The sequence below is a fragment of the Dromiciops gliroides genome, chromosome 4, assembly GCF_019393635.1.
Source record: "Dromiciops gliroides isolate mDroGli1 chromosome 4, mDroGli1.pri, whole genome shotgun sequence".
NCBI lineage: Eukaryota > Metazoa > Chordata > Mammalia > Microbiotheria > Microbiotheriidae > Dromiciops > Dromiciops gliroides.
The window spans coordinates 468,296,716-468,321,255 of record NC_057864.1 but is presented as its reverse complement, the minus strand read 5'-3'; the positions used below and the strand labels follow the sequence as shown (position 1 = coordinate 468,321,255).

General features: G+C 47.3%; 1 protein-coding gene across 7 annotated transcripts in view; it reads right to left on the bottom strand.

Annotated features, from left to right (window-relative positions):
- The window catches only part of SPECC1 (sperm antigen with calponin homology and coiled-coil domains 1), a 370,950-nt gene that overhangs the window by 146,226 nt on the left and 200,184 nt on the right, over positions 1–24,540 (bottom strand). For all 7 annotated transcript variants that reach the window (XR_006356318.1, XM_044001980.1, XM_044001981.1 and 4 more), the window contains 2 exons: positions 10,331–11,955; positions 195–402 (listed from right to left, as the gene is read on the bottom strand). Coding sequence is in view for 6 of the 7 variants with exons in the window: in XM_044001980.1 (XP_043857915.1) it covers positions 195–402; positions 10,331–11,955 (1,833 nt within the window). In the remaining variant the exon portion in view is untranslated. The remainder of the gene's footprint in view (positions 1–194; positions 403–10,330; positions 11,956–24,540) is intronic.

The window sequence follows — 24,540 nt, the reverse complement described above, 5'->3', positions numbered from 1 at the left end:
CATGATGATGACAACAGCACTGGGCAGTGTGGTCGTTATCGCTACGAATGATTCTTACAATGAGACTTTGCAAAGTTAACAGAATTCCAAGATGCAAGTGTTTGATCTCATCCACACTCTCCTGTTGCTAATGGTTTCTGCATAGGAGCCTGCCTGTTCTTCTCCTTGCAGTGGGGGCTCTCGGTGTCACTTACTTTCAAGTTCACTAATCAGCTGGTTATTGTGCAGTTTAACAGCTCGGTGCTGCTCCACCTGATCTTCCAGCTCAAAGATGGTCTCCTTCATGTCCTTGATCTCGGCGTCACTCTCTGAGGCTTTCTCTTGCAACTGCAGGCTGGTCCGACTCAGCTGATCTGCCTGCCGGTCACATACCTCTTTTAGGTAACTACATTCCTTCTCCACCTAGAATAAAAGCGAAGTCTCCTGTTAATCCCAAAGGCAAAAAGTTCCCAGATACCCCTGCAGTAGAGAAACCAACAAGAAAGCGACACTCGACTTTGGAGGGGGCTGGCTTGTGGGAGGTAGTGAGTTTCTCATCAAGGAAGGGATTTCAAGGAGACACTTTCATATTTTGCAGGCTTCATTGATGAGGCCAGCTACCAATACCCCCAAGAAACTATCTCCTACTTACCTTGCTTATATTTTATACGTACTTATGTTTGTGTTGTTTTCCCCAAAAGAATGTCAGCTCTTTAGATGGTTCATTTTGTATTTGCCCCTTGACACATAATAGTAAATAACAATAAGATTTCTATAGTACTTGAAGGTTTGCAAGGCCCTTGACCATACGCATTAGGCACTTAATAAATGCTTCTTGATTGACTGACTGATTGCCAGGGAGCACAACTGGGGGTTGCCTGGGCCTCCCTTTATTTGTTAGCTGGCTACTTCAGTAACAGGGCATTTCCTGTCTTAGGGGAAAAATAGGCTGGGGTATCTTGAGAGCATCCCTTCCCCTGGGGGTTGCCTGGGCCTCCCTTTATTTGTTAGCTGGCTACTTCAGTAACAGGGCATTTCCTGTCTTAGGGGAAAAATAGGCTGGGGTATCTTGAGAGCATCCCTTCCCCGTCAGAACTTCACAGACAGAGATCCAAGTCATCAACATAAAATGCAAGAGCATATCCTTGAACACAGCCTACAAATCTACAGGAAGTAACACTTGCTGCTTTTCCATCCCCTTTGGGCTGGGCATCAGGGATCTTCCAGACAGCTGATGGCCATAAAGATTGGAACTTGGATGCTACATCGTCCACTAGGGGGCTCCAATGTGCCTAAAACTGCAGGATCCAGAGCTGGAGAGGACCTTTAGACAAGCCACTCATTTTACAGAAGAGGAAACTGAGGCTGAGAGAAGGGGTGACGTGACTCACCCAAGATCCCTTAGGGTGTAAGTGGCAGAACTGGGAATATGAATCCATGTCCTCAGCAAAAACCAAACCAAACCAAAACCAGCATTCTTGCCCCTATACCACAGTACCACCACCCTTCCCTTATTCTATATTCATACTGCATCTCCACTGCAGTGCTTTGCTAGGCTTTGCAGTCCAGAAGACCTGAGTTCAAATCCCACCTCAGGCCCTTACTGGCTGTGTGACCCAGGGCAAGTCGTTTAATCTCTGTTTCAGTTTCCTCATCTGTAAAATGAGGATCCTGATAGCACCTACTTCATGGAGACTAACCACAGTTAGAGAAGGCTTATCTTTATAGGATTAAAGATTTGGAGAGGCTGGAGGGATCCCTAATCAGAGGGCTGGTCCAACCACCTCATTTGATGATAAGCACAACCATTTTTAATAGCTTTTAAGGTTTGCAAAGGGCTTTCCAAATGTCAATCTCAGTTTATCCTCCATTCAACCCTAGGAGGTAGGCACTCTTATTATCTCCATTTTACAGAAGGGGAAACTGAGGCAGGGAGAGTTTTTTTTTTTTTAAGTAACTTGCCCAGGGTCACATGGTGGCAAAAGGTCTGAGGCAGGATTTGAACTCAGGTCTTTGCGACTCCAGGTCTGACATTATCCACTCGGGTCATTTGACAGATAAAGAAACTGAGGCACACAGCCTTATGACAGACTTCAAAAAATAAACTATGTGCTTCATAGAGTCACAATTTTGTGTCTGGAAATGCTCATTTTGGTTGGTGTTTAAATTCATAATAAAATAATTTAGACCTAGGTCTCTTGCTTTCGCACTCACTGTCCTCTCTACTATACCCAGCCAAACCCTCTCATTCAAAAGGTAAGGAAGGGGCAGCTAGGTGGTACAGTGGATAGAGCACTGGCCCTGGAGTCAGGAGTACCTGAGTTCAAATCCAACCTCAGACACTTAACACATACCAGCTGTGTGACCCTGGGCAAGTCACTTAACCCCAATTGCCTCACTAAACAAACAAACAAACAAAAAAAGGTAAGGAAAGGTAAGCTTGGGAAGGGAAGGTAAATTGCTAGAGGTCACACTGGTGTTAAACAACAGAACTAGGAGTCTGATTCAGGTCTTTGGCCTCCACATCCTGTGCTCTTTCTGCTCTTCCAGGAGATGACTAAGCTTGTGTGTAGAACAAGAGTAAATTGGCTCTGAATGAAGGAGAGCCGAGTATCTGAAGAAGGGCTGTGTGACCTCTCCTCTAGCTGCTCTGAGGCTTTGATTTCACTCGCTTCCTGCTTCCTGGCTGGGATCCAGATGGGCCAGGCTGCCAGCAGTATAAGGTGTGGCTATATTTTTAAAATTCATATTTCCCGAAATTGGAGCACGCTGGCTGGGTTGGCCATTTCGTCTGCAGTGTCCTTATGGGTAAGTGAATGGAGAGCTGACAAAGAGATGTGGACTGGGGGAGCCAGACCGCAGAGAAGGTTAAAAAAAGGGCTTTTTAAACCACAGATGGACTGCAGAGAATCCCTGTGGAACTCTAAGACCCTATTGCATTAAGAATCAAAAAATGGATCGGAAGACAGAAAAGGCTACTGAGATGAGAAAAGGATGGGGCCGTGTGGGCCAGTGACAGGGGCAAGGGGGCACCTGGGCTGCTGGGGCATCATCCTGGCTCTGTTGCTGCCAACTGCCCCTCTCCGGGCAGCAGCATCGGAGGCCCAGGGAGGAGAAATGATTTACCTAAGGCCACACCAGGAGTATCAGGGGAGGAATTTGGACCCAGAGCTAATCTTCCTTCTACTCTATTACTCTGGATTGAAAATTAACTGGAAATGTAATCACCTAATCCTCAAGAATGAGGAGGTCAAAGAACAAATCATGGAAGCCACAGATAATTTCATTAACAATAATGACAATGAAACAATATACCAAAATCTGTGGGATGCAGCTGGGGCGGTACTGTGGGGGAATTTTATATCTCCGCTGCCTCGGTTTCCCCTTCTGTAAAGTGAGGGGAGAGGACTATGGTCCCTTCCAGCTCCAAACATATGAAATTTAGATCCCTTTGGTCTCTAAATCCAACTTTAAAAATATGGATTAATATATATGCCAATGTATAACTATATACCAATATAAAAACATACCAAATAAATATATAATATATAACCCCAGTATATTATATAATATATATCACATATAGTATGTAGACCAATAAATATATTTTACTATATTATCTATGTATGTACCATACCTTTGTTTCCAAATAGATTCCTCCCTTTTCTCCTTCCCAGAAATCTACCCCTTGGATGGAATAAAGAATAAAAAAGGAAGGGGGTGGGGATGGAATCAGTTGGAATAACACTGGTCGACAAATCCTAGATCTCGAGCTGGAAAGGTGCTCAGAGGTCATTTAGTCCAATCTCCTAATTTACAGATGAGGAAACTGAGGCACGGGGAAACTGATCTGCCCGAGTTTCCAGCATCGTAAAGCACGTCAAGTGAGGCTAGGCAGTGTTTCACACCCAGACCCTCACCTCTTAGAGGAAGGGAGAAAGTTTGTGTTTCCTCATCTCTAGAGACAAGCACCTACTCTGGAGGTGATAGGCCCCGAGGACACAAAAAACAGTGCCCATCCTCCCAAAGATCATCACATTCTAATGGGGCTATAACGCCTGCCACCCCACCCCCACCCCCCAGGAAGCTTTATAAAGTACAGAGATCAGTCAAGTGAGGTTTACAGAATTCCTCGGACATGGTGGAAAATCTGTTTTCTTCACTGCAAGATTCCCCCCAGTCCTCGGGGCACATGCTCATGGGAAGCTGCTGACGTTCCTTCAGTAGGCAAAGGTAATAATTACTTGAAAAGGAGTAAATTGCATCTGCTTAGCCAGAGGTTTGTAAAAATTTCAAAATGCTTGAGGTCAAGGTATGAAGCATGCGATGGCTAATGAGTCATTGCATAGGAAGTCTCCAGATGTTGGCCAGCCCTACTCTAGGCTCTGGTCCCTTCAGAGTGAGCCCCCCTCCCTGTGCCCCCCCATCAAGAGATTCAGTAGGAAACTAGATGGGGTCGTGGATAGCTATCAGAGGGCCTTCTCCAGTATTCTATAGAGGGTACTTCATTGCATGAGTGGAGAAAGAGCAATGGAAGATGGGAAATGGAAGATGTGTCTGAGTTCAAATCCTGCCTCCAAGGCCCGCGCTATCAGAAGAATGCAGAGAAGCACAAGAAGATTTTTGTGAACTGATGCTGAGTGAAATCAGCAGAAACAGGAGCCCAACACACACATAATGGTGGCAGCAAATGTAAAAATAACAGCAGCAATCAAAACTGAGTGCTGGGGGACAGCTAGGTGGAGCAGTGGATAAAGCACCGGCCCTGGATTCAGGAGGACCTGAGTTCAAATCCAGCCTTAGACACTTGACACGTACTAGCTGGGTGACCCTGGACATGTCATTTAACCCTCATTAACCCACCCACCCCCAAAAAGTTATTTTAAAACTGAGTGCTGATGGATTTTAATGATTAAGCCTGGCCCCAAAGAAAATGAGAAAGGACCTTCCCCTCCATTCTTATAGAGGTAGGGGACTATAGGTATGGAAGGCTGCCTACACTGTCAGCCTTTCTCAATACATTGGCTGTTTCTCTCTCCCTCTCCCTCTCTCTCTCTCTCTCTCTCTCTCTCTCTCTCTCTCTCTCTCTCTCTTTCTCTGTCTGTCTCTCTTACAAGATACTCCCTGGGAGGAGAAGAGGGGAGGGACACCGTGGAGAAGATAGATAATATAAAAATAAGAGAGATCAATAAAAAATTCTTTTTCAACGCTAGATTGGCCAAGGATAGAATTTAGGGGCTTGGGAAAGAGTCAATGTTCTCTTCCCTCCTGGGTGGAGGAGAGTGTGTGTGTAATGGGAGGCATCAGAATATATGGCCCTGCTGAGGCTGGCTGGGGGAGGGCTCGCTGAGAGAATCCCTCAGCCTTTCTTACCGGAGGTAAATCTGCAGCCGCTGCAGCAAAAGCCTTCATTTGTCATCCAAAGCTTCCCAGCCAACAGGGTTTTAAGGCACTCCGGGGCCTCCCTTGGCTCTCTGCTTCAACAACAAGCACACCTGGATCCCCTAAATCTTCTCACTCCTGGGGTGCCTCCTGGCCCCATTCTTTTCCTCCTCCTCAGGGTCTTCCCTTCATCCTCCCACAGCCTCTCTCCTGACAGCAGCCAGGACTGCGGGATGATGCTCTCCCAACACAGGGCGAGCAGAATCACTGGGGAGGCCCAGACCCTGTTTAAAACTGTATGCCCTGGGGGCAGCTAGGTGGCGCAGTGGATAAGGCACCAGCCCTGGAGTCAGGAGGACCTGAGTTCAAATGTGGCCTCAGACACTTGACACTTACTAGCTGTGTGACCGTGGGCAAGTCACTTAACCCTCACTGCCCTGCAAAAAACAAAACAAAACAAAAACAAAAACAAAACTTGATGCCCTGGCTCGATCTAGCATTGTGGGAAGAGGCTTTCACCTTTCTTGCATCCTGGACCTCTTTGGCAACCTCTGGTGAAACTGAGGCCCTTTTCTCAGAAACATTTCTAAATGCACAAAAGAAAATACATAGGACCACAAAGGAGGCCACTTATGCTGAAACACAGTGATATATATTCTATATAAGAACCAACAATAAATTGATGGACCCTAGGAATCAGAAGAGACCTGAATTCAAATACTGCCTTGGATTACTTAGTAGCTGTGTGACCCTGGGCACACCCACCTAAGCTCCAGATGCCTTAGTTTCCCCATATGTAAAATGGGAATCAAAACAGTATCTACTCCTCAGGGCTGCTGTAAGGTTCAGATGAGACAACATTTGTGAGGTGCTTACCCCAGTACCTGGCTCACAGCAGGACTTTAATAAGTGCTTTTTTCCTTCCTTCCTTCCTTTTTCCAAGTCCAGCATTCTTTTCATAGCAGGATGAAAGGTCAAAGGTTAAGGAGGATCAGGTCACCTCTCTATGTTCTAGGAGAGTCTGAAGACAAAGATACAGAGAAGGTGCCAACCTGCACTGGTAGAGGGAGTTTCCTCACCTGGGAGTTCCGTTGAAAGCACTGAGATCCCAGGTCCATCAGAGAGAGGCACTAGCACAAGGCTTCTGACCCCTTTCTGTGTCTGAGACCCCAGCTTGGGGAACCCACAGACCCTTCTCCAGAACCATGTCTTTCTACCCTTGGAATAAAGTCCACTGAACTACAAAGCAAACCAATTGTACTGCAACCATTATAGAAACAGTTTGAAAGAACAAACAAGTTCCCAGGCCCCAAGTCAACAGCCCCTCACTTCCTTCTCTAGCAGCTTGGGGGGGGGGGGAGGGAAGGCCTTGTGTAGCATGTGTATGCAGTACTTTCCAAGCCTTAAAACTCCATGTCAACCTGCATGTCATTCACTCAAAAACGAGCCCAGCAAACAGGTCCGTAGCATTAGCCCTGCATGGAAAGGAAGGCCACCACAACAATCAGATCTGATCTGATGTCTTGAAAATCACGAGGGGAGAGACCTCCCCCCCATCAATTCCAAACCCTGTCCTTTTTTCATCACACACTCACACTCTCTCTCTCTCTCACACACACACACACCCTAGCCAGCGAACAAAGATACTGCAGAGAAACTTGTCGAGCATCTTTTCATCTGCTGATCAGCCCTAAGAAGGGACCTGTTCCTTTCACGGGATGAAGCAAATGAATGCTAACTCTCTGGTGTGGGGAAGATGTCAGAGAAACAAAGCCCCCTGGGAGGCTTAGCCCCGGCTCTTTTCTTCTCTCACTTAAGAGTGTTGCTGTTCTCCAGATCGGGGGAGGGGATGCTAAGGCTGAGTTTCTCCTGCTTCTCTGATGATCTGCCAGGTGGAGTCAGGGCAGGAAGTGGAACCTGGCTCCAGCAATGGCAGCCAGGGCTTTGAGGAGTGGTCGGCTGGGTCCTTGGATCCCCCCGGGGGGGTGGGGTGGGCGATGGTCTCTCCTCTCTAAAGTTTACTTCTTTTGGTCCTATTCTGGTCCCGAAGATTTGGAGGGAGAGAACCCGGCTCTAGATCCCACCTCCTCTCCTCCCTACCCAAATGACTTTGGGTGTCATTTAATTTCCTGAGCCTGTTTCCCCATCTTCGAAATGAGGAATGGAGAAGGAAATGGCAAACCACTCCACTATCTTTGCCAAGAAAACCCCAAATGGGGTCAACAAAGAGTCAGGCAGGACTTTGACAACTGAACAAGAAAATGAGGGAGCTAGGGGATTCAGTGGGGTAAGGAAAACCTGAGTTCAAATCCTGCCTCTAGCTCACCAGCTATGTGACCCTGGGCAAATCTCTCTAGGGCTCAGTTTCCTCAAGTGTAAAATGGGCATAACAAGAGCACATGTATGTATGTATGTATGTATGTATGTATGTATGTATGTAGACACACATATACAATTTTATCCTCACAACAGCTCTGGAAAAATAACTATTATTATCACCATTTTACATCTGGGGAAACTGAGGCAAAGGGTTTTTTTTGTTTGTTTGTTTGTTTTCTTTTAAATTTTTTTCCATTTTTGTTTTGTTTTTAAGTGACTTGGCCACAGTTGCCAAGCTAGTGTCCGAGTTGAGATCTGAACTCAGGCCTTCCTGACTCCAGGCCCAAAGCTACATCCACTGAGACACCTACCTGGCCCCTACACTTTCTGAAAGTTTCAAGTGTTTCCCAAATTGAAAATGTTTTTAAATCTATTGTATCATGTATGTGATGTGAACACGGAAAGAATTTTAGTAATTTCATCAGCAAGCCAGTATTTCTGGTGTGAGAATTCCTTCCACCAGCCCACCCAACCTCAGCCAGGCTAGGACATCATAGAGAAGTCCCAGGAGATTTGCTTGATGGTCAGAAGTTTAAAGTGACTTTCCCAGGGCCACGTCGCTAGCGAGTGGCCAGATTTAATGGCAGTTTTGTAAGTGCAGCATCCGACCCATAATTCTAGGCTGTCTTTCCATCCTCATTTTATAAAGATCATAGTTTAAAGAACTTAAAAGGACCTTAGAAGTTATTGAGTCTAACCTCTTCATTTTACAGAAGAGGAAACTGGGGCAGGGCTGAAGTGACTTGCCTAGGGTCACACAGCTAGTAAGTGCCTGAGGCTGGATTTGGCCCTGGGTCTTCCTGACTCCAAGGTCAGTGCTCTATCCCCTGAGCCAAGCCACCATATGACTGTGTTTATTTTTCTGTCTGGCATGACCTCATTTTGACACTACAATAATAACAGCACTTTGCCAAACAATGGTATGTCAAGTTCATGATTTAGAATGGAATTAAGTTCCCTTGTCTGAATATTAACTTGTGACTCAACCTCAATCCATTTATTTTTCATTTAAAGATTTGCAAGTCAGTAATTTAACTGCCTCTAATAAAAAAAAAAGGGCAACAATATTTTCGAGTGTAGGGGCTAGAGCCCAGGACCCAGAAGCACCAAGAGCAGTAAGGTCCCAGGCACCGTGGGGAGCATCAGACTCAGAGAAAGATTTGTCTCCTGCCTGAACACTTCATCATGTAGTTCAACAGGGAGATTACGGATAAAATATGAACCCTTCTCTGACATTCAAAAGCACTTTGTGCTGGGGTTGTGGCTTGTCTTTCAGCCTGATTTCACCTTCCTATATATCTTATACATTTGGTATTCCAGCCAAACTCATGTACTTGTTATTCCTAGACCATGAAATTCCATCTCTCATGTCCAGGTCTTTGCCCAGGCTGTGCCCTATGCCTAAAGCGCACTCCCTTTCCTACCTCAGTCTCTTGGAATTTCCAGCTTGCCTCAAGGTTCAATTCAAATGCCACACAAGGCTGTGACAGCACCTCCACCCCCACTCCACCCCAATCCTAGGCAGTCTTCTCACCATAAAAGATTATATTTTGAATTTGCTTATGTACTTTGTATAACTTTTTTGATTTCCTCTGGGCCACTTATTTCCTCCCAGGAGAATGCAAGCTCCTTAAGGGCAAGGACTGCCTCTTTTGCCTTTTTTTTTGTATTTATTTGTATTTTTTGTATTATTTGTATATTTTGTATTATTTGATTATTTGTATTTTTTGTATTGATTGACTGATATTTTGGATTTGTTGTGAACCAGCTGTTTCCTCCCAATAGAATGTAAACTCCTTGAGGGCAGGGACAGTCTTCATTTTTGTCTTTGTATCCCCAGTGCCTTACTCCGTTCCTGGGACACAGTAGGCATTTAATAAATGTTTGCTGAACTCAAATGGATTGGAGGGGGAAGGGGGGTACTACGTATCAATATATAAAAGAGTAGTAGATAATTAAGAGCATACATATAACCAGCTCTTGTGCAGACACCCGCCAGATCACAGGAAGATATAAGCAATGCATGTGCCCTAGAAGAGACCTCAGAGGCCATCCGGTCTGACCCCTTTGTTTTACAGAAGAGGAAACTGAGGCCTAAGGTGAAGAAATAATTTGTCCTAGATCATACATGTAATAAGGGGGTGGTGGGGGGGGAAGAGCAAGGGTTTAAACCTAGCTCCTTTGACTCCAAATAGAGCAATTCCGTGCCCTTCACCTCTCCCTAAAACAGCAGGGTATATACAAAAATCAATCAAGTCAATCTATGGGGGCTAGCCAGAGAGGGTGAGTACCTTGTTCTGGGTCCCACAAGCAGATTTCTGAATGCTGCCATAAGGCAGGGGTTCTTAACTTTTTTGGGGGAGGAGGTCATCTCCCCCTTTGGCAGTCTAGTAAAGCCTTTTCCAAATCACATATAGTGCACAGGATGACAAAGGAAACTGATCATACTGAAATGTACATATCACTGCTGCACTTGGCAAGCGCTAAATAAAGGCTCAGCACCCAGGTTAAGGAGCCCCGGCACCAGGGGAAGGCGGGGCTTGGGGGCGGAGCTTGGGGCAGCGGCACTGGGCGGGGCACGCCCTCTCACCTTGGCCAGCATGCTCTGGATGTGCTGGATCTCACTGTTGGCCTTCAGCAGCTCCTGCTTGAGCTCCACGCAGGACAGCTCCAGCTGGTCCTTCTCGGCGCGCGCGGCCTTGAGCTTGTCCTGCACCTCGGAGGCGTCCCTCGCGTGCCCGGTGGCGCCGAGCTCGGCCGCCTTCTGCTTCTCGCCGTCCAGCTGGGCCTTGAGGGCGGCGTTCTCGAGGCGCAGCGCCTCCAGGCTGACGCGGCAGTCGTCCAGGGCCTGGGCTGCCAGGCTGCCGCTGCGCCGCTCCGTCTCCAGCAGGCCGCTCAGCCGCGCGTTCTCCTCCCGGAGGCGCGCGATCAGCTCGGCCGCGCCCTGGTTCTCGCCTTCGATCTTGCGCAGGCTGCAGGTCAGCTGCTGCTGGATGTTGAGCAGCTTCTCCCTCTCGAACTGGGCGTTCTCCAGGATCTCCGTGCACTTCTGCTCCAGCTCCAGCACCTTGTCGTCGCGGCCCCCGGCCCCGGCGCTCCCGCCGCCGCCGCCACCCCCGGCTCCCGTGGCGGCCTCCTCACCCTGCGCCGCCCGCTCCTGCAGGAGGCTCAGCAGCTTCTCGTTCTCCTGGCTCAGCTGCTCGGCCCGCTCCCGGTGCTGGTGGAAGGACGTCTCCAGCAGAGTCTTCTCGTCCGCCAGCTTCTCGTTCTCGGCCGTCAGCTCCTGCACCATCTGCTGCTGGTCCGACAGCTCCTGCAGCGTGGCCTGCAGCTCCTCCGTGGTGCTGTGGTGGTTCTCCTCCATCTTCTGGATCTTCTCCGTGAGCGACGCCACCGACAGCTCGCTTATGTTGTTGGGCGAGCTGCCGCCCGTGGAGCACCGGGGGCTCTTGAAGGGGTTGCTGCCCGATGACAGGGGCCTGGATGGAGCCTCGGCTATATGCTCGAAGTCCGAGGCGTCCGGGGACAGGGAGGCCTTGGTCACGTCGCTGCTCGAGGAGCCCGACGTGCGCAAGGTGCTCCCGGGCAGCGGCTGTTTGTATTCCTCCGTTTCCCCTGGGAGCTGGCTTCTCGTGGGGCTCCCGAAGCTGGACTCCTGCGTGGTCGGGGTGGGCAGGCTGCTGTCCCCGTCGTGGCTCGTGGCCGCCTCCGAGCTGGGGGAATGCTCCATGTAGGCCAACTTCTGCTTCAGGGCCCGGTTTTCTTCCCCGAGATCGACCAGCTCTTTCTGAAAATGTCTGTTTTTCTCCTGGAGGCTTCTTATCAAAGGGTCCAGATCCCCCGAGGGGGACAACAGCCCGTCGCCATTCTGGTCAAAGGCGTCCGGCCCTTCCGCGCCGTTCGGGGACCCTTTGTCCTTGAACTTCTTGAGTTCGCTCCGGAGCCTGCTGATCTCGAAATCTTTCGTTTTGGCTTCTGCCAGGAGTTCCCGGACCTGGGATTCCAGCAAGGCTTTGTCCCCCGCGTCATTCTCCTGCTTGGATTTACTGGCGCCTCGTACGTGCTTGGTGGGAGTGGGAGTACTGGAAGATATGGGGCTGGGGATGGGCTTCTTGGCACTGCTGGGACCGCGGAGGGCGGATCTCTCTCTCGAGACCGGGGCCGAGAGTTCCCGAGGAGCCGGAATCCCTGTCCGCTTGGTGGTTGAAATCGGTCCTGCAGAAACGAGAGGGAAAGCCACGTGAATACAGAAGCCGGCTTTGTGTACTGAGACAAGAAAGGGACGGGCCTCCACGGGTCCGTAGGCTCTGGCCCTGGAAAGAGCCACGGAGGTCGTCTGGTCAAAATTACAGAGGAGGAAACTGAGGCCCGGAAAGGTGCCCGGATAGGTTCATAGCCCTAGTGCTGAAAGGGGATTTCTTTAGTGCCAGCCCACAAAATTACAGAGAAAATAAGGCCAAGAGAGGTTCATGGCTTCACAGAATTGAAAAAGACCTTACTCGGGGCAGCTAGGTGGTGCAGTGGATAAAGCACCGGCCCTGGATTCAGGAGGACCTGAGTTCAAATGCGACCTTAGACACTTAACACTTACTAGCTGTATGACCCTGGGCAAGTCACTTAACCCTCACTGCCCCACCAAAAACAAACAAACAAACAAAAACAAAAGAAAAATACCTTACTCAGTGGCATCTAGTCCAAACCCTTCATTTTACAAATGAAAAAATGAGGCCCAAGGACTTGGCCTGGATGACAGGTAACAGAGGTGAGGATTACAAATGCTTCTACTCCATCACTTACTCCCTGTGTGACCTTGGCTTTCGACTTGGCATTCTTCCACCTGGGAATGAGGGATATTCACCGATCTAGATCTGGAAGGAACCCCTGATTAGCTGATCACCCTCCTTTTACAGATAAGGAAACTGAGGCCCAGGGAGGTGTAGTGATTTACCCAAGGTCACACACAGGGATGATTTGGTGTCATGCCAGCTGAATATCTGAGCATTTGGATCAATCCTGGGATATCATTACCATAAGTTTTCAAGATTTATCATATAAATTTTGAATGTCAAGCTCATTACCTTCCTCACATATTAAAGTCAGGCAACAGAAAGACTTGCACAAAATGAAGAGAGAAAAGAGCAGAACCAAGAGAACATAATATACAGTAACAGCAATATTGTTTCAAGAATGACTTTGAGCGAATAAGATATTTTTGACTTATAAATACCCGAAATTTTTTTGTGGGGGGGCACGGGACAATGAGGGTTAAATGACTTTCCCAGGGTCACACAGCTAATTCCTGTCAAGTGTTTGAGGCCAGATTTGAACTCCTGAATCCAGGGCCAGTGCTTTATCCACTGAGCCACCTAGCTGCCCCCTAAGTACCCAAATTAACTATAAAGGACATGTGAAGAAAGGTGTTCTCTGTATCCAGAGAAAGAACTGAAAAAAAGATGCATAGGATACTTTTACATATGTATACCAATTTGTGTCTAATGGTGGCCATTTGTGGGGGGGGGGAAGTGTGTGGGCACGTGGAAGGGAAGAAAAAAAGGAAAAAAAGAAATTTACATGATAACTGTTGTATAATTAAAAGGAATAGCAAGTTGTACATAGATTTGCAGTTTCATGTACAATCATCTTTTTATTATACTGTTATGGAAATGCTTATTTTATCCATAAATTAAAAATAAAATAAATTTTTTAAAAGTCAGGCTATGTAACCCTGGTTTTGCCACTGCTTGCTCCGTGTGGCCTTGGGTAAGCCTGTGGGTGTTAGTTTCTTCATTCATAAGTTCATAGGCTGATCTAGATGCTATCTAAGGGCCCTGATTGAGCATCGTTTGGCTGGAGCCCCAGAAACCGTGAGTATTTGTTTATCAGAGTGAGGACACTCTAGACTGATCGAATCGCAAAGCTCTCTGGCCAGAGGTGGAAACAAGTCGTCCGTCACTTCATAGAATGGGGCCACAGTGATGTGCGTCTGAGAGACGGACAAGAGTAAACGGGATGAATCATGCATTGGCTGCTCAGGCCTGTTCCAGAAGTTTCTGTGGCCTTCCCCAGCATGATGACATAGTCTTTCAGGATGCTTATGACCCACAGGGAAATTAGGTTGTACTGAAGTATTTCACATTTCCATCTGTCCCAGGCCAAGACGGACAATGAGTAATGCATTTCAGGGATAAAAACAAAAGCATCAGTCTTGGGAGTGCAGGGGAAATAAAATCCACCTCCAAGCTAGAAAACCCATATATAAAGTCAGAACTGACTCTGGTAACATAATGAGAAACAAGCAGAGAGACAGAGACAGAGACAGAGACAGAGACAGAGAGAGACAGATAGACCGAGACCGACAGAAAAGGAGGGGGGGGGGGGAGAGAGAGACAGAGATAGAAGGAGACAAAAGCAGAGACAGACAGAGATTCAGAGACAGAGAGACAGAAAGACCGAGATAGACAGAAAAGAAGAGGGGGGAGAGAGAGAGAGACAGAGATAGACAGAGACAAAAGCAGAGACAGACAGAGATATAGACAGAGACAGACAGAAAAGGAGAGGGGGGAGAGAAAGAGAGATAGAGACAGACTGAGACAAAAAAGGTGAAGGAGAGGGAGAGAGAAAGGAGGATAGAGACAGAGGCAGAGAGACAAAGAAAGAGAGACAGAGAGAAACAGAGATGAGAAAGAGGGAGAGAGAGAGGGAGAGAGAGAGAGGGAGAGGTTCTAGGGAAAGAGCCCCAGCCCTAGAGGCCTCGATTATGAGGACGACTGCCTTGGGACCGTGGGCAAGTGACTCAATGTTCCTCATCCATCCAAAGATGGGGTGGACTCTGTGACCTCCGAAGTCCCCCCCAGCTCACTGACAGGCTCCGGCCCTATTAGAACATGAACTCACTGAGAGCAGTGACTGTGCTTTTGCCCCTTTTCTACCCTCGGGACTTAGCACAGGGCCTGGCACATGGTTTATGCTTCATGAGTCATATGACTCAACTGTCAAAACCAATTAACCAAGACCAGGAAGGGCTACCCGAGTGGGAAAGTGGAGGCATCTAAGGGCAAAGGAGAGCCCAGGTTTGGGAAGCCCCAAAGCACAAACTGTATCATAATAAAGGACTCCTCCCTCACTGGAGGTGGGGACTCTTTCCCCAGCCCCCACCTGTCTTTAACCCATTCCTGGCTAAAGAATGCCTGATCCATGGAGTGGATAATGTGCCTACTATGTGCTGGGGATATAAAGACAAAATGAAGTACACTTCCTATTACACTCTACTGGGAGGATAAAGGTTTAAATGGTTGGAGCATGTAGAAAGTTAGGTAAGTAAGAGGCAGAGAAGAAGGAAAGTGACACCTGAGAGACTGTAAGGGGCCTCAGAGGTGAGAAGGAGAGCATGCGAGGAAGGCGGCCACTGCAACGGGCTCTGGCCCTGGCAATGCCCCCGTCCTGGAACCCCAGGAGGCCAAAGCTCAGCCTCAGGGCCCCTCAAAGCCCTCTGCCGAAGGGCACCCAGAGCCTGTAGCAGATCGTGCAGCAGCAGAAGTCAGCACACCCATACCCCTCCATGGTGAGCCCTCAGTATGGGGGAGAAGAAGGAAAGGGAACAAGTCTTTAAGTGCCTACTAGGTGCCAGGTACTTTCCAAATTTTTGTTGTCATAATTCAGTCGTTTGTCAGCCATGTTTGATGCTTTGTGACCCCGTTTGGGCTTTTCTTGGCAAAGATACTGGAATGGTTTTCTAATTTCCTTCTCCAGCTCATTTTACTGTTAAGGAAACAGGCAAACAGGATGAAATGACTTGCCCAGGATCACACAGCTAGGAGGAAGTGTCTAAGGCCACATTTGAACTCAGGTCTTGCTGACTCCAGACCCAGTAATCTACCCACTGATCCACCTTTTTGCATACTAATAATATGATCATGAATATGATGATAATAACCTACACAAAGCAGGGCTTCTTCTCCACTCGTACAACAGTCTACAAAACACTGAAATAGCAATAGGACAATAACTTGTCCCAAGACCACTTCTATATGAATCCTATAGAAAAAGATCGGAAGCATAAGATGGTGATGGAGATAATGATGATGAAGAAGAAGATGATGATAATAGTCATCTAAGAAAAGCAATTATTTGGCCCATCTACATAACTGCCACCACTGGGGACGCCTTTCCCCCCTCATTGAGCTCCCTTGCCAGGCCTGAACCACCTAGTACCCACCTGAGCCAGCCCAGCAGCAAAAAGATACCATCCCCCAGGGGGTCCCATCGCCTCCTGCCTTCCCTCTACTGGTTACCCCCTGGGTCATGAGGAACCCCCTGGGCTGCTTGGTGCTGTCCACACGTCTTGGATAATATGGGAATCACCAAGACCATCCCTTCTGGAAAGAGAGAGGGCTCCTAGGCTTTATCATCTTTCCTGATACTGGCTCCTCTGCTCCTTACCTTCAGCCCTGATTCTGCTGCCTCCAGACACCCGCCCCCCCCCCCCAACACACACACACACACACACACACACACACACACACACACACACACACACACTCCAGCGTGCTGCTGTTCCCTTGGGACTTCTAAGTCTTTTACATTTTTGCTGAGTAGAGGGTGGGCTCCTTGAGAGTAGGGACCTTTTCTAACTGTCCCCAGCACTTAGCACAGTGTCTGACATAGAGTAAGTCTCACTTTCCTCCCCACTGCCCAGTAGTCTATGGAACACTGAATATAAAGGAATAATAATAATTAATAATAATAAATAATAATACTAGTACTACCACCACCACTACTACAACCCAGCATTAATAATGGCAGTTCAAGGTTTGCAAAACCCTTTCTTCACAGGCATTATTTCCCTTGATCCTCAAAACAACCTTATGAGATAAAGCCTATTATCACCCCCACTTTATCGATAAGGAAACTGAGGTAGGCAGGCAGAGGTTAAGTGACTTGCCCAGGGTCATTCAGCTAGGAAGGATGTGAGGCAGGACTTGAACGCAGGTCATCCTGGCTCCTAGTTCGATGTTCTATCATGCTGCCAAGTTGCGTGGTGGCTATGACTGTCACCATGGTAACCATTTAACAAATGGCCGACTTCACATTTCGTTTGCGCTTCTAAGCGCCACATTTTCCTTGGGATAAGTACTCTCCCCACTTCACGATCCGCCCGCGAATCAGAAAAGGCCGCCATGATCCTGAGCCCTAAAAGGGCGGTCCTCCCTACTTTACGGAGGTGGAAACCGAGGCTCAGAGGTACTAGCGCGGGCTTGCAAAGCTGGTGCAAGCAGAAGGGACAGCATCTGAACACGCGCCTCTCACAAATCCAAGCCCCCCCCCCCCCAACTCTCTCCACAGCACCAGGCTCCCTCAAACACAGTCTCCAAGAGCTGCCGGGACCACAACAAACGCAGAGCTGGAAACGCTGCCCCTGCAGCCGGCCTGAGGACGACCCCCTGGGGACTTGGCGAGGCTGGTGCTCAGCTGTCTCTGGGTTCCCGAGCCAGCTTCCCGACAGGACGACATTTCAGGGGATTCTGGCAGGGCCCCTAGCGCTTCACCGCGGAGGAATTCTGCCTCCAGCTTTGCAAACGTCTGGGGGGACATTCGGCTGTTACAAGCCCAAAGCATTGAGCCAATCAAGGGAAAACTGCAGAACTCAATTCATTGGATCCCAATTAAACTCGCCCAAGGTCACGGAGCCAGGATGTGCTGTGAAGGTGCAACTTGAACCCAGTTCTTTATTGATTATTGACTCCAAGGACAGGACAGACACAGCACTAACTCTGTGTGTGTGTGTACATGCACATGCAAAGAATCACTTATGCCAACAAGCAAATATTAAGTGCCTACTATGTGCTAGTCACCAAGTGTACTGGGGGAGGAAGGGTACAAAGACTAAAGTGATACAATCCCTGCCCTCAGGGTGCTTCCACGAAAGACACAGCTCCATGGAAAAGGTGGCATCAGAGCTGATTGGAAGGGATTCCAGGGATTCTAGGATACCGAGAGACAGAGGTGAATATGAGTGATGACAATGATGACACTAACACCTCCTATTTATTTATAGTCCAATCTAAGGTTTGCAAAGCGCTAGAGTATCCTAGGGGGCTGGCCCTTCAAGCTAGGAAGACAGAGATCCAAGTCTCATTTCTGACACATTGGCTGAGTGACCCTGAGCAAATCACTTGTCCTTCTCAGTGCCCCATTCGACTCTCTAAGACTAAAGATGGCAGAGCTGGGGGAAGCCTTCCCCAGCCCTTCTTCATTCCAGTGCCTTCCCTCAGGTAATTATTTCCCATTTATCTTGTATACAATGTTGCTTGTTTGTACATATTTGTTTGCATGTTAGCTCCCCTATTAGGTTGTAAGCTCCTTGAGGGCACACAATGGCACATAGTAGGAGTTTAATAAATGCTTATAAACTGACTGACCTGCACTGGTGAAGAGAATTTCCTCACCTGAAAGATCCCTGTACCAATGAAACCTCAGTTCCGCTATCAGAAAAGTCCCTATTTCCTGTAAGGCATGCCGAGCACTTGCAAATGCATCCTTTCACCTGATCCTTGCAATAAGGTAAAGTTCGATTCTTATCCCCATTTTATAGACGAGCAAACCCCCAAGTGTGAGATGGGTTAAGGGGTTTGCCAAGAGCCACAGAACTAATAATAAGAATCTGAGGTGAGATCTGGAACCAATTCTTCCTGACCCAAGGTCCAAGAAAAACATGCTGCCGTTCGGGCATCTCCCTGGGTGGGAGAGCATTCCAAGGGCACCTCCTGACAGAGAGGTGAAGATGGACTCAGGGCAAAGGTCAAGAGATATACTTTTTGGACACAACTGATGTGGCAATTTGTTTTCCTTGTCTTTACATATTTGTTGCAAGCTTTTATTTTATCCCTCCTAATGAGGGGGGTGGGGAATGAATAAAATGGAATAAAGAGAAACAATATTTTTGTTCATTGAAGAAAAGTGAATTTAATTGAAAACAATTTTAAAGGAGAAAAAAATCCAACAAAAGCACAGAGACCAGGGATGGAGCATTGAGTGTGGGTGGCATAAGGAGTTGAAGAAGCAGGGAGCGGAGACTTGTAATAAGCTGATATTCTAACTGATTTCCAGTAAGAGCTTTCAATAACACACAGGACACAGAAATCGTGCTGGGAACAATGGCTACAGGGAAAGACCTGATTTTTCGATGAAAGGAAACGAGAGTTTTCTTTCCAAAGAGTTTACCTTTCAGGTGGCTCAGCACCCAGAATCCCTTCCACCACATTGAACATTTAATTCAAAAATAATTTATTTAGCTATTCCTGGGAAAGGGAGAGATTAAAATCCCTATGTGGTACATGAGGACGGCAACACAAGGTCGCCAAGATATAGCAGCCCCAGCACAGGCGGAAAGGGGAAACTGGAAATGGGTAACACCAACCGTCCTCTGACTGCAGCTGAGAAGGGAGACCCTGCTATTGCCAACAAGGGAATCCATTACTTCTGTTTCACCACCAGCATCCAGGGCTGCAGGCCTGTGCATGGGAGATGTCCCCTTGCGTTCCTTTTCTCCCATCTGCAAACAAGCTTAGGTCTCACCTGCATCTAAATAAGCTCACTACAGGCTATTAGAATGCAAGCTCCTTGAGAGCAAGGGCTGTGTCTTTTGAATTTGTATCCCTAGCATCTGACCTGGTGCTTGGCCCATACCAAGGGCTTGAAAGATGTCTTTTCCCCATTTATGGATTCACTTCCAGCAACACCTAGTGTATAGAGAGGCCATTGCTAGGTGCTAGGGAAGGAAACTGAAATAACATATGGTCTCTGCTTCCCACAGTCTGGTGGGAAATCAGACACAAACACAGATGGCCATAATCACAATATATCACAAGGTCCACCAAGAATGCACATGTAAATACACAAAATCACAAATGCATTAGGTAGAGGCAATGCACCATCAGGGGAAGGGAAGCTGGATTCAGTGTCAAGAGCAGGGTTCAAGTCCTGCCTTGGACAAATCCTGGCTCAGAGTGACCCACCCTGGACAAGGCCTTTCCCTGTGCTCTCTAAGGATCTATAGGGCACTGATGAATGGCATGTCCTTACAAGAGAGTTCCCTTATACTGATAATATCACAAGCCTGGACCATAAAAGACCAGAATCAGAGAAGGCTCCTTTGGAGGAGGTGACATTGGAGCTGCATCCTAACACCTGGGTAGGACTTCGCCGGGCACAGATGGAGAGAGGGGGCATGGAGGTGAGAGAGCACAGGGTGGAGGCATATTCAAGGGGCAGAGGGCAGCCATGTTTGACTGTAGGATAGGGCCACAGCATCCTGGATTTTAAACACGAAGGGACCTCAGAGAAGCCCTTGGGTCCAAAACTTCTTAAACTGTGGGTCTGAATGTGGGGGTCACAAAAATTGGGCAACAGGAAAAGGTTATGTATACCTATTTTACATGCCTATATCATTGGGGTCACGTAAAAAATTCTCGGGCAAAAAAGAATCCCATGGGAGCAGCGAGGTGGTGCAGTGGATAAAGCACCAGCCCTGTATTCAGGAGGACCTGAGTTCAAATCCGGCCTCAAACACTTGACATTTACTAGCTGTGTGACCCCGGGCAAGTCACTTCACCCTGTTTGACTCAGTTTCCTCAGCTGTAAAATGAGCTGGAGAAGGAAACATTATCACTGCCAAGAAAACCCCAAATGGGATCACAAAGAGTCAAACATTAGACTTAGCTCTTCTCAGCAATACAATGATACAAGACAATCCCAAAGGACTCATGATGGAAAATGCTCTCCACATCCAGAAAAAAGAATTGTGGAATCTGAATGCAGATTGAACCATACTGTTTTTCCCTTTTTTCTGTTTTCACTTTTTTGAGGTTTTCCCTTTTTGTTCTGATTCTTCTTTCACAACAGGACTAATGCAGAAATCTGTTTAATGCATATATAACCTATATCAGAGGGCTCGCTGTCTTGAGTAGGGAGGGAAAGGAGAAAAATATGGAACTAGAAATCTTATAAAAACAAATGTTGAAAATTATCTTTACATGTGACTGGAACATAATAAAATACTTTTATGATTTAAACAAAGTCAAACATGACTGAAAAAAAAATTGAAGAGCAAAAACAAAAATAAAGGCCTATACCAGGAGAATTGGCTATGGAAACAGAGGAGGGACAGGCGTGTCTCTGGCCTCAGTTTCCTCATCTGTAAAATGAAAGGGTTGGACCAGAGGGCCTTTGAGTTCCAGAACCATGATCCTATTAGAGAAGCGGGGGAGGGGCTTTCATAGGTTTCTGACTTGGGAGCTAAGCTCCCTTCTCTCAGGCAGGTGAAGGTCCAAGGAATCCTCCCACTGGGAAACCTAGGGAAGCGTTCTGGCCTTGACTCCCAGGGTCTTTAGAGCAAAATGATTTAGGGCTAGAGACAAAAGGGCAAATCTGCCCCATTTATGAGTAGAGATAGCAGGCCAATGCTTTAACCCAAGACAAGAATATCAGGACAAAGTGGAAGTGAGTGGGTGTATACACACACAGACACAGACACAGACACAGACATAGACACAAGACACACACACACACAGAGACAGGTGACTGACCACAATGGGAAGATTGTTCTGCTGTTACCCAGGCTTAGAAAGAATGAGATGGAAAAAAACATTTTTTAAAAAGTCTACCTACAGTTGATGTTACAACAGGGAGGCAACTCAAGAGATCAGAGGTGCCTTTGGTGGGTGATCAAATTGTGGTGTCCCTTGTCCCTTGCCTTGTCTAATTGGTGGAAACTGCTGGGATGACCTCCATGTAGTCCCAAAAGATTGTATTTTTACACAATGTGTACATTTCACAACTAGCCATGTGATTGTGGCCAAATTGCTGCCTCTCTAAGCCTCAGTTTCCCCATCTGTAAAATAGGGATAATAATACCTGTTACCAGAGGAATATCGAGGGGCTCAAATGAAATACAATATAAAACACTCAGTGAAGCTTAAAGCATGAGATAGATGCCAGCTAGGGTGGGCTCCTAGATCTAGAGATGGAAGTGGGGTAAGGGTAAGTGACCAAGGTGAGACTTGAACCCAGGTCACTGGTATAAATGGAGCCAGTTTTAATACTCAGAGTTTTCATCCTAGGAATAGCAAACGCCTTCCTTTCTCCACTTCCCATTTACTTTTTGCAGGACAAGGAGTTAATTTTGCTCTTGGCAGCTTTGAGCAGGACTGAATACATTTGTAAATCCATCCAAAGTGTGTGTGGGGCGGGGGCGGGGGTGGGGGTGGGGAAGCACCCCTCCTCTTCCCCCAAATAAACATACTTTTATTGCAGGCACAACTGAGTGTGGCAGAGGGAAGACTGGGAGGGACAATGAAACTTCTGAACAAAAGACCCCTAAAATGGAGGAGCAGGGGGATGGGGGTGGGGAGGAGATGTGGCTGCCAGGGTCCAAATGGAATACAGTAAGTACTCTGTGTTATGTTAAAGGGCCGATAAGGGAGAAGACAAAGCCTGCAGTGTTTATGGGACTCGAGATAGTCCAGGCAGCCCACACAGCCTGGTTGAAGTTAGTCATCTCCAGAAGGACAGTAGAAAGGCTGGGTCCAATACACAGAAAATCTGAAGAGGGAAATACAGCCATTTTACCATTGAAACTAAAGTAGCCAGGGGAATTCTGGGGGCCAGAGCACACTGGCCAGGTCTGTCAGGCCCACAAGCCAAGGAAATAATGACATAAACATCAGCAAGGGGGAGGCAGAAGTCTCTGCACTGCAGAGGGTGTGATGGCTTACTTAGAAAACCCCAGAGAATCAGTGTACAAACGAATGGAGCTGATCAAGAGCCTCAGTATAAGAAGCCAGGGGACAAAATAGAGAAATCACCAGTATTTCTATACAGTTCTAACAGAAATCACCGTGTGAGCCCAGAAACATTCCCATTCCCTAACTCGAGGGCTTGGCACTTCTGAAGGGGAATCCTCTAGTGCTGTAGAGGGAAGAAAGCCCTTGGTTTCTGTGCAGCCAACACTAAAGCATAATTGGCAGTTGAAAGGAGGGAGGGGGCAGGAATGAAATAAATGGTCTGTATCTGAATGTGTCAGTCACTTCCAAGCAACAGGAAGGCTGGACAGAGCTCATGGGTCCTTCCAGGGGAGGATCCTTCCTGATTACATAAAGCCAGATCAATAAAAACAACTAATTGGGGGAGTGGGGAAAGGATAACTCCCTTGTTTAGCCTGAAGCAACTTGAAGCAGAAGTCTGAGCCACTAATTCATTTCTGGGTCCTGGCGTTCCTCGTTTGGCCCAGCTACACAGAGGGGACCATTAGCATCCGTGAGAAACTTCCAAGTGGTACCACCAAAGGATGTTAAACCAATGTGAGAGAGGGCTGCGCCCCACTCAGATTAATGCCAGCATCTATTTTGTCTCCCTACATGGATCCAATCCTGTAGAAAAAGCTCAAAGGGCTGGACATATTTCTTGCACTGGGATAGATTGTATCCAAAATGGCATGAAATGAGTGGCTGTGGCTTGAAATCCATAGAATCTTTGAGTTGGAGGAGAGCTTTTAAAGATGAAAGGCCCAAAGAACATTCACGTAAAAGAGACCTCAGCCCACTAGCCAAGTAGACCACAGAATGAGAGGATTATTGATTCAGAGCTAGAAGGATCTTTCTGGAAGAAGGGGGATGGGGTGGGGCTTCCTTCATTTCTCCTGAAATTGGGGGGGGGGGGAGGAAACGGAGTGTGGGGAAGGAGAAATTCACTGATTTCCTTAAAATATCTGAAAATGGTAAATCTCGTGTCCCTTTAGGCTAAATGTTGTTTTGTTCAGTTGTTTTTCGGTTGTATCCAACTCTTCATAACCCCATTTGGGGTTTTCTTGGCAAAGAGCCTGGAGAGGTTTGCCATTTCCTTCTCTAGCTCATTTGCCAGTTGAGGAAGCTGAGGCAAACAGGATTAAGTGACTTACTCAAGGTCACACAGTGATTACATGTCTGAGGCTGGGTTTGAACTCCGGTCTTCCTGACTACAGGTCTGGTGCTCTATCCACTGCACCAGGGCTTCTGCGAGTATCAGTGGAAAGACGGCTACCTTTTGGAGCTGGACACTGCACTTGGTTAATGCAATGTAAGACTGCATTCATTTTTTAGCACCTCTGTCACTTGAATTCTTCCACTTAGTTCCTCCTCTGATGTCTTATTGGAATATGGGGGTGACTCTGAGCTCTCAAAGGTTCTACCCAAAGGAGCACAAATGTGGGAAATCCTACCCACGAAGGACAGGATTTGAGTACAATCTTGGTGATGGCATGTCTGCGGTCCAGCATAGCTAAACGTATAGAGGCTCATTCACATGTTGGCTGAAGGATATTTTTTCTTCCTTAATCATATAAAACCTTTGATGATCATTTACCAAATAGGAGAGGGTTATGACCTGCAGTGGGGGAAGAAGTGCTTCTCTTCTGTCAATGAAATCATACATTCTAAACACATTCATGTTTAAAGCCCCTTACTCAGTTCACGGTAAGCTTTTGGTCCACTAAGATCCCTAGGTTTCTTTCACACAAGATACTTAGAAGCTAGGTCTCCTTGCATTCTGTACTTGTACAACTTGTACAACTTGTACAACCAACATTTTGAACCTCTGTGCACTTGTTAAATTTCATTTCACTAGTTCTAGCCTTAAATCCCAGCCTACTGTGATCCTTTTTCAATCCTGAATCTGTCAACTATCAGATCTTTCTCCCAGTTTTATGCCACCTACAACTTTATTGAGCATGCCTTTGAAAAAGCACAGACCAGGGCAGCTAGGTGGCGC